Source organism: Maniola jurtina, chromosome 7 (genome assembly GCF_905333055.1).
Source record: "Maniola jurtina chromosome 7, ilManJurt1.1, whole genome shotgun sequence".
NCBI lineage: Eukaryota > Metazoa > Arthropoda > Insecta > Lepidoptera > Nymphalidae > Maniola > Maniola jurtina.
This window is the reverse complement of record NC_060035.1, coordinates 14,417,090-14,431,242: the sequence shown is the minus strand read 5'-3', so window position 1 is coordinate 14,431,242 and position 14,153 is coordinate 14,417,090. Positions and strand designations below refer to the sequence as shown.

At 36.3% G+C, this 14,153-nt stretch overlaps 3 protein-coding genes across 3 annotated transcripts; 1 reads left to right on the top strand and 2 right to left on the bottom strand.

Annotated features, from left to right (window-relative positions):
• Positions 1-1,036: 1,036 nt before the first annotated feature.
• Positions 1,037-6,544, top strand: LOC123866833 (GPN-loop GTPase 1). Its single transcript, XM_045908541.1, has 9 exons — positions 1,037-1,205; positions 1,293-1,418; positions 1,895-2,062; positions 2,287-2,483; positions 2,865-3,056; positions 4,216-4,268; positions 4,583-4,671; positions 5,509-5,652; positions 6,441-6,544. Exons 1-9 carry the CDS (start codon positions 1,163-1,165, stop codon positions 6,521-6,523), a joined length of 1,095 nt encoding a protein of 364 aa, XP_045764497.1. The 5' UTR covers positions 1,037-1,162; the 3' UTR covers positions 6,524-6,544.
• Positions 6,545-6,844: 300 nt separating this feature from the next.
• On the bottom strand, positions 6,845-13,641 carry LOC123866837 (FAD synthase-like). Its single transcript, XM_045908548.1, has 5 exons — positions 13,429-13,641; positions 10,889-10,963; positions 10,305-10,661; positions 9,550-9,671; positions 6,845-8,786 (listed from the first exon to the last, which is right to left on the bottom strand). The coding sequence occupies exons 2-5, from the start codon at positions 10,931-10,933 to the stop codon at positions 8,576-8,578; spliced, it is 735 nt and encodes a 244-aa protein (XP_045764504.1). The 5' UTR covers positions 10,934-10,963; positions 13,429-13,641; the 3' UTR covers positions 6,845-8,575.
• Positions 11,892-13,435, bottom strand: LOC123866830 (tRNA (guanine(37)-N1)-methyltransferase). Its single transcript, XM_045908537.1, has one exon. It carries the CDS (start codon positions 13,388-13,390, stop codon positions 12,014-12,016), a length of 1,377 nt encoding a protein of 458 aa, XP_045764493.1. The 5' UTR covers positions 13,391-13,435; the 3' UTR covers positions 11,892-12,013.
• Positions 13,642-14,153: the final 512 nt, after the last annotated feature.

The following is a 14,153-nucleotide window of genomic DNA, read 5'->3' as shown; positions in this document are numbered from 1 at the left end:
TAATACAACGCGATTACGCTATCATCGCGCCAATGCTAAAAATTGCGATGGTATGGAACCCTTCGTGAGTGAGACCAATTTGCACTTGACCGGTTTTTATTTGACCAAAATTAGCACTGAGAATAGCTCATTGGCTTAATAACTAACCTATATTTTGAAAAGCATATGTAATCTAATAAAATAATGCAATCAGTCTTTCTCCTCCTTTCTCTGGCTGGCGAACCGAATATAGTTATGCCCCGAGCATAAATTTTCTATGATCCCGAGCCATACATATTCATTTGATCAATTCAATGGAGCCGTAAAATAAAAGCCGTATAACAGCCGTAAAAGCTAGTTGGAAAAAAATTAGGTTTTTTTTTCTTTAAATCTGGCTTTACTCTGATTAGCCAATGTCAAGTTTGTGATATTTTCAAGTTATTGAATTTATACAAGTATGGACTCCGTCTGCGCCGGCGCCCGCCGACATACGCGCGGCGCCCCTTTGGAGCGCTTCCCAGTCAGTTCCACCACCAAAAAACACCAACTAACACAAAAACCAGCCACTCTTAACAAAAAAAACACTCCAAACAAGCACAGCACGCGCGCCAGCAAACGCCATCACAGACGAAGTCAAAAAAAAAAAAAATAGGTTCAAAACAGCTAGAATCCAGAGCATAGATATATTGTTAGATAGTCTGTGCCCAGAGCCTATAGAGCATAGAGGTGCCATAGAGTAAGATGTTGGAACGACTTCGTCTGTGTTGGTGTTAGCTGGCGGGCGTGCTCTGCCTTTTTGGAGTGTTTTTTTTTTTTTTTGTTAAAACTGACTGGAAAGCGCTCTAAGTGGGTGCAGTATGTATGTCGGCGAGTGCCGGCACAGACGGGGTCCATACTTGTATAGTTTAATTAACTTGTTACAAATAACTACAAACTTGACATTAGCTGATCTTTGTAAAGACAGACGAGAGAGAAAAAAAAAAAAGATGTTGAAACTTAGATACCCAGAGCCGTAATTCGTAAAATAAAACAGTTGAAAAAAAAAATTATGAATAATAAATATTATCATTTCATTTCCATCCGTGTTTAATTATTTTCATATCATTGATTTGTATCTTGAAACTAAATAAAACGCCTCTATCGAAGACTACCTTCTGATTAGAATCAAGCAAAAGTATATAAAATGGAAGAAGAATCGCCGAAACCAGTGTGCCTCATAATATTAGGTTAGGATATAAAACTTAAGTTTTTAAAGCTATAAAATCATGTTTCGTTGTATACTAAAAGTTTTATAATTGTTTGTATTATAACAGGAATGGCTGGCGCTGGAAAAACATCGTTTACAAGGCGTTTGGCTGGCAAAATTACAAATGGTTCAAGGCCGTATTTAGTTAACTTGGACCCGGCGTGTCGAGAGGTTCCTTACCCGGCAAATATAGGTAAATTATCCATCCGATTGTCTGTTTAAGTGTAGCCTCTATAATGCCTTAAAATAGTTGATTTATCTAACCTCTAAAGATAGAAAGAGAGAAGAAGAAGATGTCCACGGCTGGACTGGACAGGTCTCTTGTACCGCGGCTCAGGACTTGCTGCCATTTAATTGATGTCATCTGTCCACCTAGTGCAGGGGTCCGATGCTACCCTTTCCATGATTACCTACTTTTGACCAAATTACTCTTACAAAAATTGTTATCTTTTCTCAGTTATAATAATTTTGGGTGCAATAAATATATTTTGTTAATGTAGCATGCTTCATTACTGCACTTGCTGTTGATAGGTCAGTCAGTCAGTCATCTTTTTCTTTTATAATATGATATAGATGGGAAGGGGTCATCATCCTCAGCAATGAGCAATGCAGGGAGACATGTTTCCTACATCAGTTTACAACCCAATCTTTATTAATTTTGCTATCCAGATGTAAGAGACACAGTAAACTACAAAGAAGTAATGAAGCAGTATGGTCTGGGCCCCAATGGGGGCATAGTCACAGCACTGAACCTGTTCTCAACCAAGTTCGGGCAGGTTGTTGATCTCATTGAGAAGGCGGGCAAAAAGCACAAGTACTGCATTATAGATACACCAGGTGAGACTCCACATGGTAATATTTTAGTGGTTTTAGAGCAGCAGCTAACTGAATTGAATCGCACAAAAAATCAAATTTTAATAAAAGTTACCAAAGCATAGACTTATCGAAAAATAGTAAGACAACCAATTTTCACCTAAAATTCAAACTATGAGCATTTAAAAACGTATGCGTAATATTATAATTTGTTTCCTGATAAAAAAAATATTTATTCCCGTCAACAGGTCAAATAGAAGTGTTCACATGGTCTGCATCTGGTACAATAGTGACTGAGACGCTGGCCGCATCATGCCCCACAGTAATTGTATATGTAATGGACACAGTACGCAGTGTGTCACCCGTCACATTCATGTCCAATATGCTGTACGCCTGCTCCATACTGTACAAGACTCGACTGCCCTTTATAGTTGTTATGAACAAGGTAACTTAATTTTTTTTTATTAAAATACAAGTTAGCTGTTGACTGCAATCTCACCTGGTGTTAAGTGGTAATGCAAGAACATTGCATAGTGGGACAAACTTTGGTTGTTTTGCCAAATATACCTAAAAATCCAAAGTGTGAGCCAGACTCGCATACGAAGGGTTCTGTATTCTTTTTGTTTAATTTACTCAGCTGCCTTTTGAAGTTTTTAGTATTGCAATAGAAATAAGACTGAAAATTTCAACTCTATCTATTACAGTTCATGAGATACATCCCCCTGATAGACAGACAGACGGATGGACAGCAGAGGCTTAGTAATAGAGTTCCGTTGGCACCCTTTGGGTATGAAACCCTAAAATTTTGTATTTCTATTAATTCCAGACAGATGTAGTGGACAATAGTTACGCAGTGGAGTGGATGCGAGACTTCGAGGCGTTTCAGGAAGCTTTAGATGCTGATGGTGATGGAGAGGGGAGCTCTTACGTCGGAAACCTCACTCGCTCCATGGCGCTCGCGCTTGATACATTCTACGCTGATCTGAGGAGCTGTGGAGTTAGCGCACACACTGGGGAGGTAATAACCCAGTACATAAATTATATAAGGGTTATTTGAAACAAAGATCGCATTCTATGAAGCTGTGAAAATTAATATGACACAGGATATCAAGATATGAGCAAATAATTCAATTCAATTCAAAATATTTTTATTCGAATAAACTTTTACAAGTGCTTTTAAATCGTTGAAATAATCTACCACTGGTTCGGAATGCCGTTTCTACCGAGAAGAACCAGCAAGAAACTCGGCGGTTGCTCTTTTCAAGTATTCAATTTATAATAATACTACAGGTATAGCGCATAACTGAGTATTCCTGCGTTAGTGGAGCGATGCAGGTGTGGTGTGATGGCGTGACGCAAGAGCTCAGTGATTGGTCAACTTGTGACAACTGTCACCCTCCCGCACTACCGCAGGCGCCTACTCAGTTTTTTTTTCTCTCGTCTGGCTTTACACTGATTAGCCAATGTCAAGTTTGTATTATTTACAAGTTAAGGAAACTATATGTATAAGCATGGACCTCGTCTGCGCCGGCGCCCGCCGACATACACGCGGCGCCCCCTTAGAGTGCTTCCCAGTCAGTTCCACCATCAATAAACACCAGCAGAACACGAAAACCGGCCACTTCTAACAACAAAAAACACTCCAAAAAGTCACAACACGCGCGCCAGCAAACGCCACCACAGACGAAGTCCGCCTACTCAGTTATGCGCTATATTTATAGTACCCATATTATTATAAATGCGAGAGTGTGTTTGTTTGTTGGTTTATTGATTTCATTCACGCCACAACGGATCAGCGTGATTTTTTGCATGGATATAGATAGACAGAACACTTTATTGCACACAAAAACACATGTAAAGGATCACAACACAGAAAGAAGAAAACAGAAAAACAATTGTGTGCAAAGGCGGCCTTATTGCTTGGAGCAATCTCTACCAGGCAACCTTTGCTGAAAGGAGAAGATATAGTTAAGATATAGTTGAAGATCTGGTGATTGATTGATTTAATATAAATTATGCAATAAGAAACTAGAAATCGAAGCATGACGGTTGCCCGACTTCAAAAACCTTAAAATGTTTTTTTTACTTGTAGTAGCTTTGAAAGTCGGTATTTTCAAAAGATTTTTTATATAATATTATAAAGATACCTACCATATACCTTATGAATTCTCTTACAGGGCATAGATGAGTTTTTCAAGCTAGTAGATGACGCAGCTGAAGAGTATGAAAAGTAAGTGTATTGTTGTCTCACTCGCACAACCGCCACATAAACACAGAATGATTAATTTTTTTTTCTCTCTCCTCTGGCTTTACAAGATTAGCCAATGTCAAGCTTGTAGTTATTCGTAACAAGTTAGTTAAACTATACAAGTATGGACCCCGTCTGTGCCGGCGCTCGCCGACATATGCACGGCGCCCCATTAGAGCGCTTTCCAGTCAGTTTTAACAAAAAAACACTCCAAAAAGGCAGAGCACGCCCGCCAGCCAACACCAACACAGACAAAGTCAGAATGATTAATTGTAGTATTTTTTATTTACTTCTAGAGACTACAAAGCGGATTGGTTGAGAATGCGCGCGGAAAAACTAGAAGAACAAAAGAGGAAAGAAGAAGAATTTAAACAAGGAGATAAAGGTAAACGCTATTTTTAATTTCTCGTGTTTTGCAGATAGATTTTAAATCAGTGATGTTATAACCACAACTGTTGATTAGTTTTTGTCAAAATTGATTATTTTATTGTCAACTAGTTCTAGCCAGTGACTTTATCAAAAACCAAGATGGGGAATTTTAAAATGGCTACCATTGAAATTGAAAAAAAAATCTAATTAAAAAGTACACAGAGTCTTGTACGATGGAACGGAACCATTTGTGTGCGAGTTGATCGGTTTTTAGGGTTCCGTACCTGAAAAAGAAACCTTATAGGATCACTTTGTTGTCTGTCTGTCGTGTTTGTCAAGAAAACTAATGGGTGTATTTACCGTTAATCTAGGACAATGAAATTTGGCAGGTAGATAGGTCTTATAGCACAAGTAAAGGAAAAAAATTCGAAAACTGTGAATTTGTGGTTACATCACAAAAAAAAAAATTAAAACATGTTCACGAAAAAATTAATTTACTAAATTATTTAGTTGTAGTGGCGCGTCCGTCATTAACTTGCAGTATCACACTAATATTATAAAGATGAAAGTTATGTGTGCGTGTGTGTGTATGTTTGTTACTCCTTCACGCAAAAACTACTGGACGGATTTGGCTGAAATGTGGAATGGAGATTGATAATATCCTGGATTAGCACATAGGCTACTTTTTATCCCAGAAAATAAAAGAGTTCCCACGAGATTTCGAAAAACCTAAATCCACGTGGGCGAAGTTGCGGGCATCATCGGCTCGTTCTAAATAAAAGTGTTAGACTCACATTTGGTAGTTTTTTTTTTAGACATCGATTTTTGTCACACCCAAATGTCTTATTCGCAGGTGACCCGAACACTGTGATAGACAAAAAGAAGTTAATAGAGGAAGTGGCGGGCGGCCGCGAAATCAGCGACATGTACCTCAGACATCCCGCCAACGAGAGCTCTAGTGATGAGGAGGGCACCGAGACACAACCAGAGGAAATAGGTAGGTCTCCACGTACCTCCATTGTTCATCAAACTTTTCACGACCTGGCCTGGCGCACTAGTAAGCGCTGTGGTTTTATTAATGGGAGGTGCCTGGTTCAATTCCTGACTGGGGAAATTTAGTATTATATAATATCAACATTTTAAGTATAGAATGTATCGGCTATACTCATGTATTAAGTCGATGTAAGACCGACTAGTTTCAAACCCATTCATACTTACATTCTATACTTAAAATGGAAATAATTCTCGATAGTTGAAACATTAAAATGTCAACATTTTCTCTGGTCTGGTTTGGTGGGAGGCTTCAGCCGTGGTTAGTTACTACCCTACCGGCAAAGCCGTGCCGCCAAGCGATTTAGCGTTCCGGTACGATGATGCCGTGTAGAAATCAAAGGGGTATAGGTTTAATAAAAACTACCATATCCCTTCCAGTTTAGCCCGCTTTCATCTTAGATTGCATCATCACTTACCACCAGGTGAGATTGCAGTCAAGGCCTAACTTGTATTTGAATTTAAAAAAAAAAAACTGGAAGATTTTGTCTCCTACAATATTTGTTTGTATTGATGCCAAGCTATTGATTATTTTGAAAAGAAAAGAAAATAATGGACAGTAGGCTGGCCGGGCTCGATACTAAAATATTGTAATCCCTTTACTCAAAGGAAAGGTTCTTTTGTTTATAAAAATAATCAATAACTGCATTTTTGATAGTTCGGTAGGTAATAACTGTAGCAAATACTGTAGTAGATAATATCTGTAGTTTTAACTTTAAAATATTTCTCTTTCAGACGATAAGCCAGAAGATGTGGCCGCATTCCAGGAGTTTATCCGAAAACACGTGAAACCTAATAATACTGAACACAAAACTTAATTAAAAGAAATTATATACATATTTTCAATTTTTTATTGTACGTTCTCTCGTTATAGTTAACTAATCTTACTAAAAGCAGTGAACTTCGCTAGATTTTATAAGAAAACCGACTGCATCAGTTTTGTGTCGACCATAAGGCTGAGCTCTATTGGCGTAGCTTGATAACTACAGTATGTCAATAGCAAACACTTCTGATTTCAATTTGCATTGCTATGACCTATGACATGGAAACGATGAATTCAAGTTTTATTATTCGCTGAATATAGTGGTATCAGTTGTCATACAGGTTTTTTGAGGATTTTGATAAAAGAAACCAAAATATCGGTGCAATAATAATTTAATTTCAAAATCACAGACCTTTAACAATCAGGATTTTAACAAAAATATAACAAACAGTTATTTCATATCACTGCGATAATGTCGAATTCTATGAATTGAATTATAAAGCATTTTTACGAGACAATTTTCGGTAAAAAAAAAGCACTTTCGGCCGCATTAGATAATAACGAAAAAATATCAGGTACCTACATTACCTACCAATAGGTACTTAGGTAGTAGGCTTAGTACCTATTGGTAGGTAACCACAAAGGTATAAAATTATATAGTATAGCTACAAAATATACCTCTGTCCACGGAAACAAGTTAGAATAGCTCTCTCTCTCTCTCTGTTACGCAATCTCATACAAATGACAGAGCCAAAAATCTCATTAGCTGTTAAGATAGATTTGTCTCTGGCCTAAATGTAATAAAATTATCTACTTACCTATATAAAAAAAAAACCCGACCAAGTGCGAGTCAGACTCGCGCACCGAGGGTTCCGTACTTTTTCGCAAATTGCAAGATAAAAACTATTATGCATAAAAATAAACACAGACAGACAGACAACAAATAGATCCTATAAGGGTTTTTGAAGTACGGGACCCCTAAAATACCCATACCCATTTTAATAAATTAAGTAACAAATTAGTGAAGATAAATAATTTTGCAAGGACCCAAAAGCTCAATTTGCAATAATCCCAGTTTATAGTAAATTAAGTAGGCATATATACACAGTTTTGAGTGTTTTGGGGGATTTGTGTCACGCTGCGTGGTGGTCGTGCGTATTGCTTGCTTGGTGGCTGGCTTTTCCAGCATGTTTAGCAGTGGCAGGGCGGGCGGTGCATATCGCACGATGAATTTTGCACCATACAGATTTGTCTGTTTCAGCAGATTATAAAAAATTGAGCTTTTGGTTCCTTGTATATCATGGACTTCCACAAAATAACACCTGCTTCTATATAAAAAAACTTTGCATTGTGCATAAAAATAGAGTTGTTATAGATGACTTAATTAAGGTTTAAGTAACTTAAGCTTCCTGTAATATTTTATAAACTACTTATTCAACTAAAACATAGAAGTGAAAATTGCATTTTCCATTGAATTGAGATTGCAAAGTCAAAATAATCCAAAAACAGATTAAAATAAAAAGAGGCTATGGCAAAAATTGTCTCTGTCGTAATCTAAAATTTGAACATTGAGAGTATTAATCATAATTATATTAAAATTAATGTCGAGCCCTTTATACAAAATAAGATGTGGTAATGGAAAAAATATTGCAAAGTAATAAAAAGTAAAAAAAACCCCAGTTAAATTAAACTATACCATGGTGCTAATTCTGTTGCACACAATCTTAAATTAAACTAAAACATTGGACAGGCCCTAAATCTAGTGCTATCTTTTTCCACAGGTAACATTATGATAGGGATATCAATACATTTAAATTTGTCATTTCAATTTACCATTATCAGAAGTTTCTACTTTCTAGTATAAATTACACCTCACCAACGTTACTTAACAACATTGCCAATAGAATTCGAATGTCGAAACATTTTAGTGTCAAAGTAAAATGGACCTTGAAACCTTTAGTTTCAAGCTCAAATTCGTCCATAGTCCATACATCTACAGCCAAGCGGGAATTACGATTTTAGGAGTGGGGGGGGGGGGGGAAGGTCAAAGATTACTATGGCACCCATAAGTATCCTGATTCAATCAACGTTGGTAAGATGTACATTCTCATAGTATATGGTTTTCGATTGTATTTAGATCAGAATGGCCGTTTGTTTCCGTGTGTCCGTTGTGCGCGGGCGCCGGGCCGCGGCCCGCACGTTCCAGTGAGGGGTCCGAGAGTTTCCACGCGGGCTGGTACGAGATGCGGCCGTGTATGTCTGTGTATGCCAGGGCGGGGTTCGGTGACGTGTTGTGTATACTTCCGATTGATGTGTACCTGTACAAAAACAACGTCTGAAATTAATAAAGTCAAAGTCAAAATAATTTATTAAAAGTAGGTACAAATTGTACTCTTTTTGATGGTCGAAATTGTTAAATTTTTACGATATAGTGGTGATAATTAATTACGTAACTTAAAACTAAAGCTACGAGGGTTCTAAACGCGCCCAAGTCTGAGGAGAGCCCACAACAAACTCATAAATAGTAATCAATCCAATCTGTACTCTATCCATAAGTTGTTTAATATTTAGCAACATTGTTACTTGTCAGAAATTGATAATCTTTTTCGTATGCCCATGTATTTATTTGGTATTTTTTGTACTTGCTATTTGAAGCCCTTTGCTATTAGTATTAATTAAGTTTAGCAAGAATTAGCCCAGTCATATTAGGGGTTTCCACGGAATGAAAGATAATAAGCTGTAAATTGGTATAAACCTTTGCTTTGTTGTTCTAAATGTTGTCTCAAAAGTTACAAATGCTATTGTGTCCGCGTCTTAAGATATTGAAGGTCAAAGGTCATAAAAATCGGGTTTTCGCGAATATCTTGATTCCTATTGCCTTGCCCTGTTCTTTTTTTACCTAATATGACTGGACTATATAACCCATCTAAGTTACGCAGTTACGCTTTTGACAGAGCGGTTGTGGTCGTCACTTCAGTGCTGTCTAACGAATGCACTCACGTAAGGGGGGAGTGAATAAATAATGGAACTGAAATGAAATTAATAAATAGTGAATTAATAATATTATGATTTTGTTCTAACCCCCTGTCGTAGAGGCTGCAGTAGGGCACTTGTCTGCGCAGGATGTAGCTCCATATCTGGTGGTAGCTCCAATTTAATAGCGGAGACACGCGGACTATTTGAGGCCAGTTTTGGTCCGTTTTCTGTAAAAAATATGAATTTATTTACATAATATCACTAACTGATGCCCATGATATTGTCCGCGTCAATTAGATTTTGAAAAATCCTGTGGGATCTCAATTTTTTTGGGACAAATAGTAGCCTGTCAGTTTCCAAGTCTTTACTCATTTTTTTGAAAGAATATTAGCGATGCTAGTAATGACTAATATTCCCCTTTCCCCTCCAACTAAGCGTAAAGCTTGTGCCAGGAGTAGGTACGACAATATTGCAACGGGTTTGAACAGCTGACCTTTCGGAATTCAGTCCCCTCCTTAACCGTTCAGCTATTGAGGCTATTAATTTAATATAACCCTGCAAATAATCACGTCGATCTGTTGCTCTGATGCAGTGTAATTGAAGGACAAACTAACAAATAAACATACTTTCACATTAATAATATTATAGGTAATGATGGATGGAGATAGATGGCGCTTATTCTTACTCTAAATTCTAATCTTAGGGGGTAAAGTAGGGGTGATCCAAATGTAATCCACGCGGACGAAGTCGCGGGTATAAGTTAGTGTAATATAAGCGCAGCGAAGCGAGCGTGAAAATTTTTCTTTACACAGTAAAAGCAAGCGCCACACAGTGCCATGCCTCTTTTGAGGTATACTTACTTGCATAAACTTCAATCCTGCACTATAAGGATCAGATCGCCTAGTTCCCATGAAACACGCTTTTAATCTGCTATCTCTTTCCAATATCCTCTGTAGAGACAACTTCATATCTCCCTCCATCACCATCAACTTAACTCCATAATGCTTTTCCACTTGCTTCACAAAATCCTCTATTTCCCTAAAAGGCCCTATAGTCCTTATGTACACAATTTTTAAATCTTTCCTAATGTTATTTGACTTGTATAAGTCTTCTAGGATGTTTACTAGAAGGTCTAGTAGAACTGTGCAATCTTTTCCGCCGTTGAATGATAGAAATACTTCGTCTAGTTGAAATTTTTGGAAGCATTCTCGGATGATCTGAAAAAGAAGAAGATTATTGTGGTTACTAATTATTTATTATTATTAAGCATCATAAGCAGAGGAAATAATTTCCTCAGATTCTCATTCTCTATGCATTTTCAATAAAATTAACTTTAGCCATACTGGAAGACTGGACTGGACTGGATAAGATCAGATTAGATCCATCCAGTTCATTCTGTTCCAAATTCTTTAAAAAATAAATTTTAAAATTACATATTAAATACCTGTTGAGACTCGCTCACAACTGTGTCAATATCTTCAAAATCCATGTCTTATCCGCGTGGTAACACATCACTCCACTGAAATTGTAAAAAAGAATTCAGTAGTAATCACTATTTAAATATGCACAGTGTAGTTTATTTAAGAAAATACAGGTTTTTGAATATTCATTCCAATGCCATAATCATTATTTGTTAGGATTGCTTTTCAATTTTACCTTGAAACTCTTAATAGAAATTAATTTTGAAATAAATCATATTATATTATTATAATAATTATGTTTAAGGCGGAAGCGACGGGCCTGCCCGCGAAATTCAATTTGGTTTTTGCATTTTTTAAACTAATACAACAACGTAGGCTTATGGCATTTTCAATTGCGACAATGGCAGTATCATCCTCAGAGGTTTATATAAAAATCTTTACTTGAAAGGGTCCAGTTTAAGAAATTAGCTCTAGTATCGAATAATGTGTCAGAATTAGTTGATACTACAGGCAGGCCCGTCTCATGCCCCTTAAGTAAACAATAAGCAGCATCTTTCTGTCTCTATGGAGACTGGAGGGCTACTCTACTATCCATTACAAGCTGTAATGTTTAAAAAATTAATAGCTCTTAATAAGCAGATTGTAATACTGAGCCAGACCTATTCTTGAGACCATATATATACATTTGATGAACTGACAAACCCAGACAGAACAATCCACAAAAAAAATTGATCCAACTGTATGTATTTTATTAACTATTATATTACTAAGTGCAAATATAGTGGCAGCTTTATGCCATACTTCAATCAGTTTCTAGTGGTGCCAGGCTCTTCCATAAACATCAAAGGCCATGGGTTACTGTACAGATTTTTCTTACACTGTGGTAAAAAGTTTCTGGCATTTAACATACCAGAAATTACTTATTTCTTTACATGCTAATCAATTCACGAGTACCAGGGGATTCAGAATAATTTTATTCATATTCTGTTCACTTAAATCTGTATGAAATAAAAAATGACCAATGAGTCATAAACTATACTTTATTACTTAATAATATAAGTTTATTCACAGTGATTCTTATACTCAAGAGAAATCAAATAAAGAAGTACAAAAAATTGTTTCATCTCTAAAGTTTATAAAAAAATTACTTAATCTGTTTGCTCACTAGCACAAATTCTTTTAATAGGTGGTTCACTATTTTCCTCCTCTTTATTATTTGAAAAAAGTATTTCCTTAGTCAATTTGAATGTCACTCTCATCATCTCTTTCTTTGGGGAAACATTTCTAACATCAAAAACATTTGTTATTAAATCAGATATATCTTTCCCAATATTTTCACATACCATCTTCTTTGCTATGGCATAAGGGTCCTCTCCAATAGCAAAACAATAAACATATACAAGTATTTCACAGTCAAATTTATCTTTGAGTTCAGCGTCTTTGATTAATCCATTGAAATGTTTCAAAAATTCAACAGCCATAGCTGGTAAATTCATGGTTATATGTATTTTTGCTCCTTTATCAATTTTCTCTGTCCCTTTACAGTAATCTTGTATGAAGTCTCTTAAAGTATTGCATATGAAATCTTTACCATCAATATTAAATGATTTAAAAAGGTTCATATTGACTTTATTCTGCTTAGCGTTATGGTTCAACCACTTGAATGACTCAGGGTTCAAGTCATTGGCGAAAACTCTGCTTTTTCTTTTTGCTGCAGGTACTGCAAATGGCCCAACACCACAGAATACATCAAATAATATATCCCCAGGTCTTAGAAACTCTAGGATTCTTTCATGTTCTTTACATAATCTTGGATTCCAATAAACTTTGGAAAAGTCAAACTGGAAGTTACATCTGTTCTCTTTTACTGTCACTAAGAAATCTTCTTCACCAGCTATCACTTCCATATTAAAGTTTCTATAAGTATTATCTATAATGTTACTCTTATTGACTACTGTGCGGCAAGTACTGATTTTGTCTATCAGGACTTGTCCAATGAGTGAGCGGTAGTCTAATAAGTGATCTCTTAAATTCAGATGTATTATGTGTCCAATTTGAGAAAACCCACTTACTAATTCTTCATTCTCGGGTAGAACTGCTTTGAAAATCTCATCATATTTAAAGTTATCGTAGCTTAACAGGATTTCCTTAGTTTCGTAATTATCTTCGCCGATATTCTGCTGCTTGAGTGAAGAACGGTCATCCTCAGATATGTCAAGCCACTTTGACACTTTTACTGGGTCAAAATAAATGCACTTAGTCACAATCTCACCATTCATGTCTTGTAAACTTTGCACTGGCTTAAAATTTGAGAGTTTAAGAAAATAAGGTTTGCATATTTGGGTAATTTTCGACAGTTTTTCGTCAGACACTTTCAAGATAGGTACAGTAACATTACGTGTGAATTTTTCGCGATCGAGGCTTTTCATGCCACGAACTCCAACTGGTAATAATAAAGCACTCGTAGAGGAAGACATTTTAACTCGGAAAATCAGCAATATTCTACGAATTTCGGTCAAAGTCATAACAAATTGGAAACTACAAACTCAGTATGGATACTAACCTATTTCAAGGTAACATAATTATAAGCAGCACGAATATTTTTTTGGCGACCACTATGTTTTCTTCCTTTCTGCATATATTACATAAAAGTAACAATTTTACAGTATTAGAATTATTAAGATACCCATATAAAATTAAAATCCTAAATAAAACCAAAAAGTTGAAAATTATCGTGTGATGTGAACACTTGTCAATTTGAAAAATTGACATTGACATTTGAACTTTGACCGGCACAGATTACAGATAACTGTTAAAACACTTGTGCACTGCGTACATAGCTATTATAGGTAATACGATGAAAAGCCGTTAAATTCCAATATAATCTAACTACGGTAGAAAAGGCTGCCTAAAAATCGAAATGCCATAGTTTTTGGCTGTACTGTAGTTCGTCATATATTAGTATCTAGTACCTAGGTACTTACATAAATATATATTTTTATCTCAATAAGAAGTTGTTATCATAAGGGATGATAACCCCTTTGGAACTGTCGTTGTTCTCCAATCTCTTCTACTAGATAATGCCCGCGACTTCGTCCGCGTGGATTTAAGTTTTTGGAAATCCCGTGGGAACTCTTTGATTTTCCGGGATAAAAAGTAGCCTATGTGCTACTCCTTATTATCTATCTCCATTCCCAGCCAAATCCGTCCAGTAGTTTTTGCGTGAAGGAGTAACAAACATACACACACACACACACACATACAAACTTTCACCTTTATAATATTAGT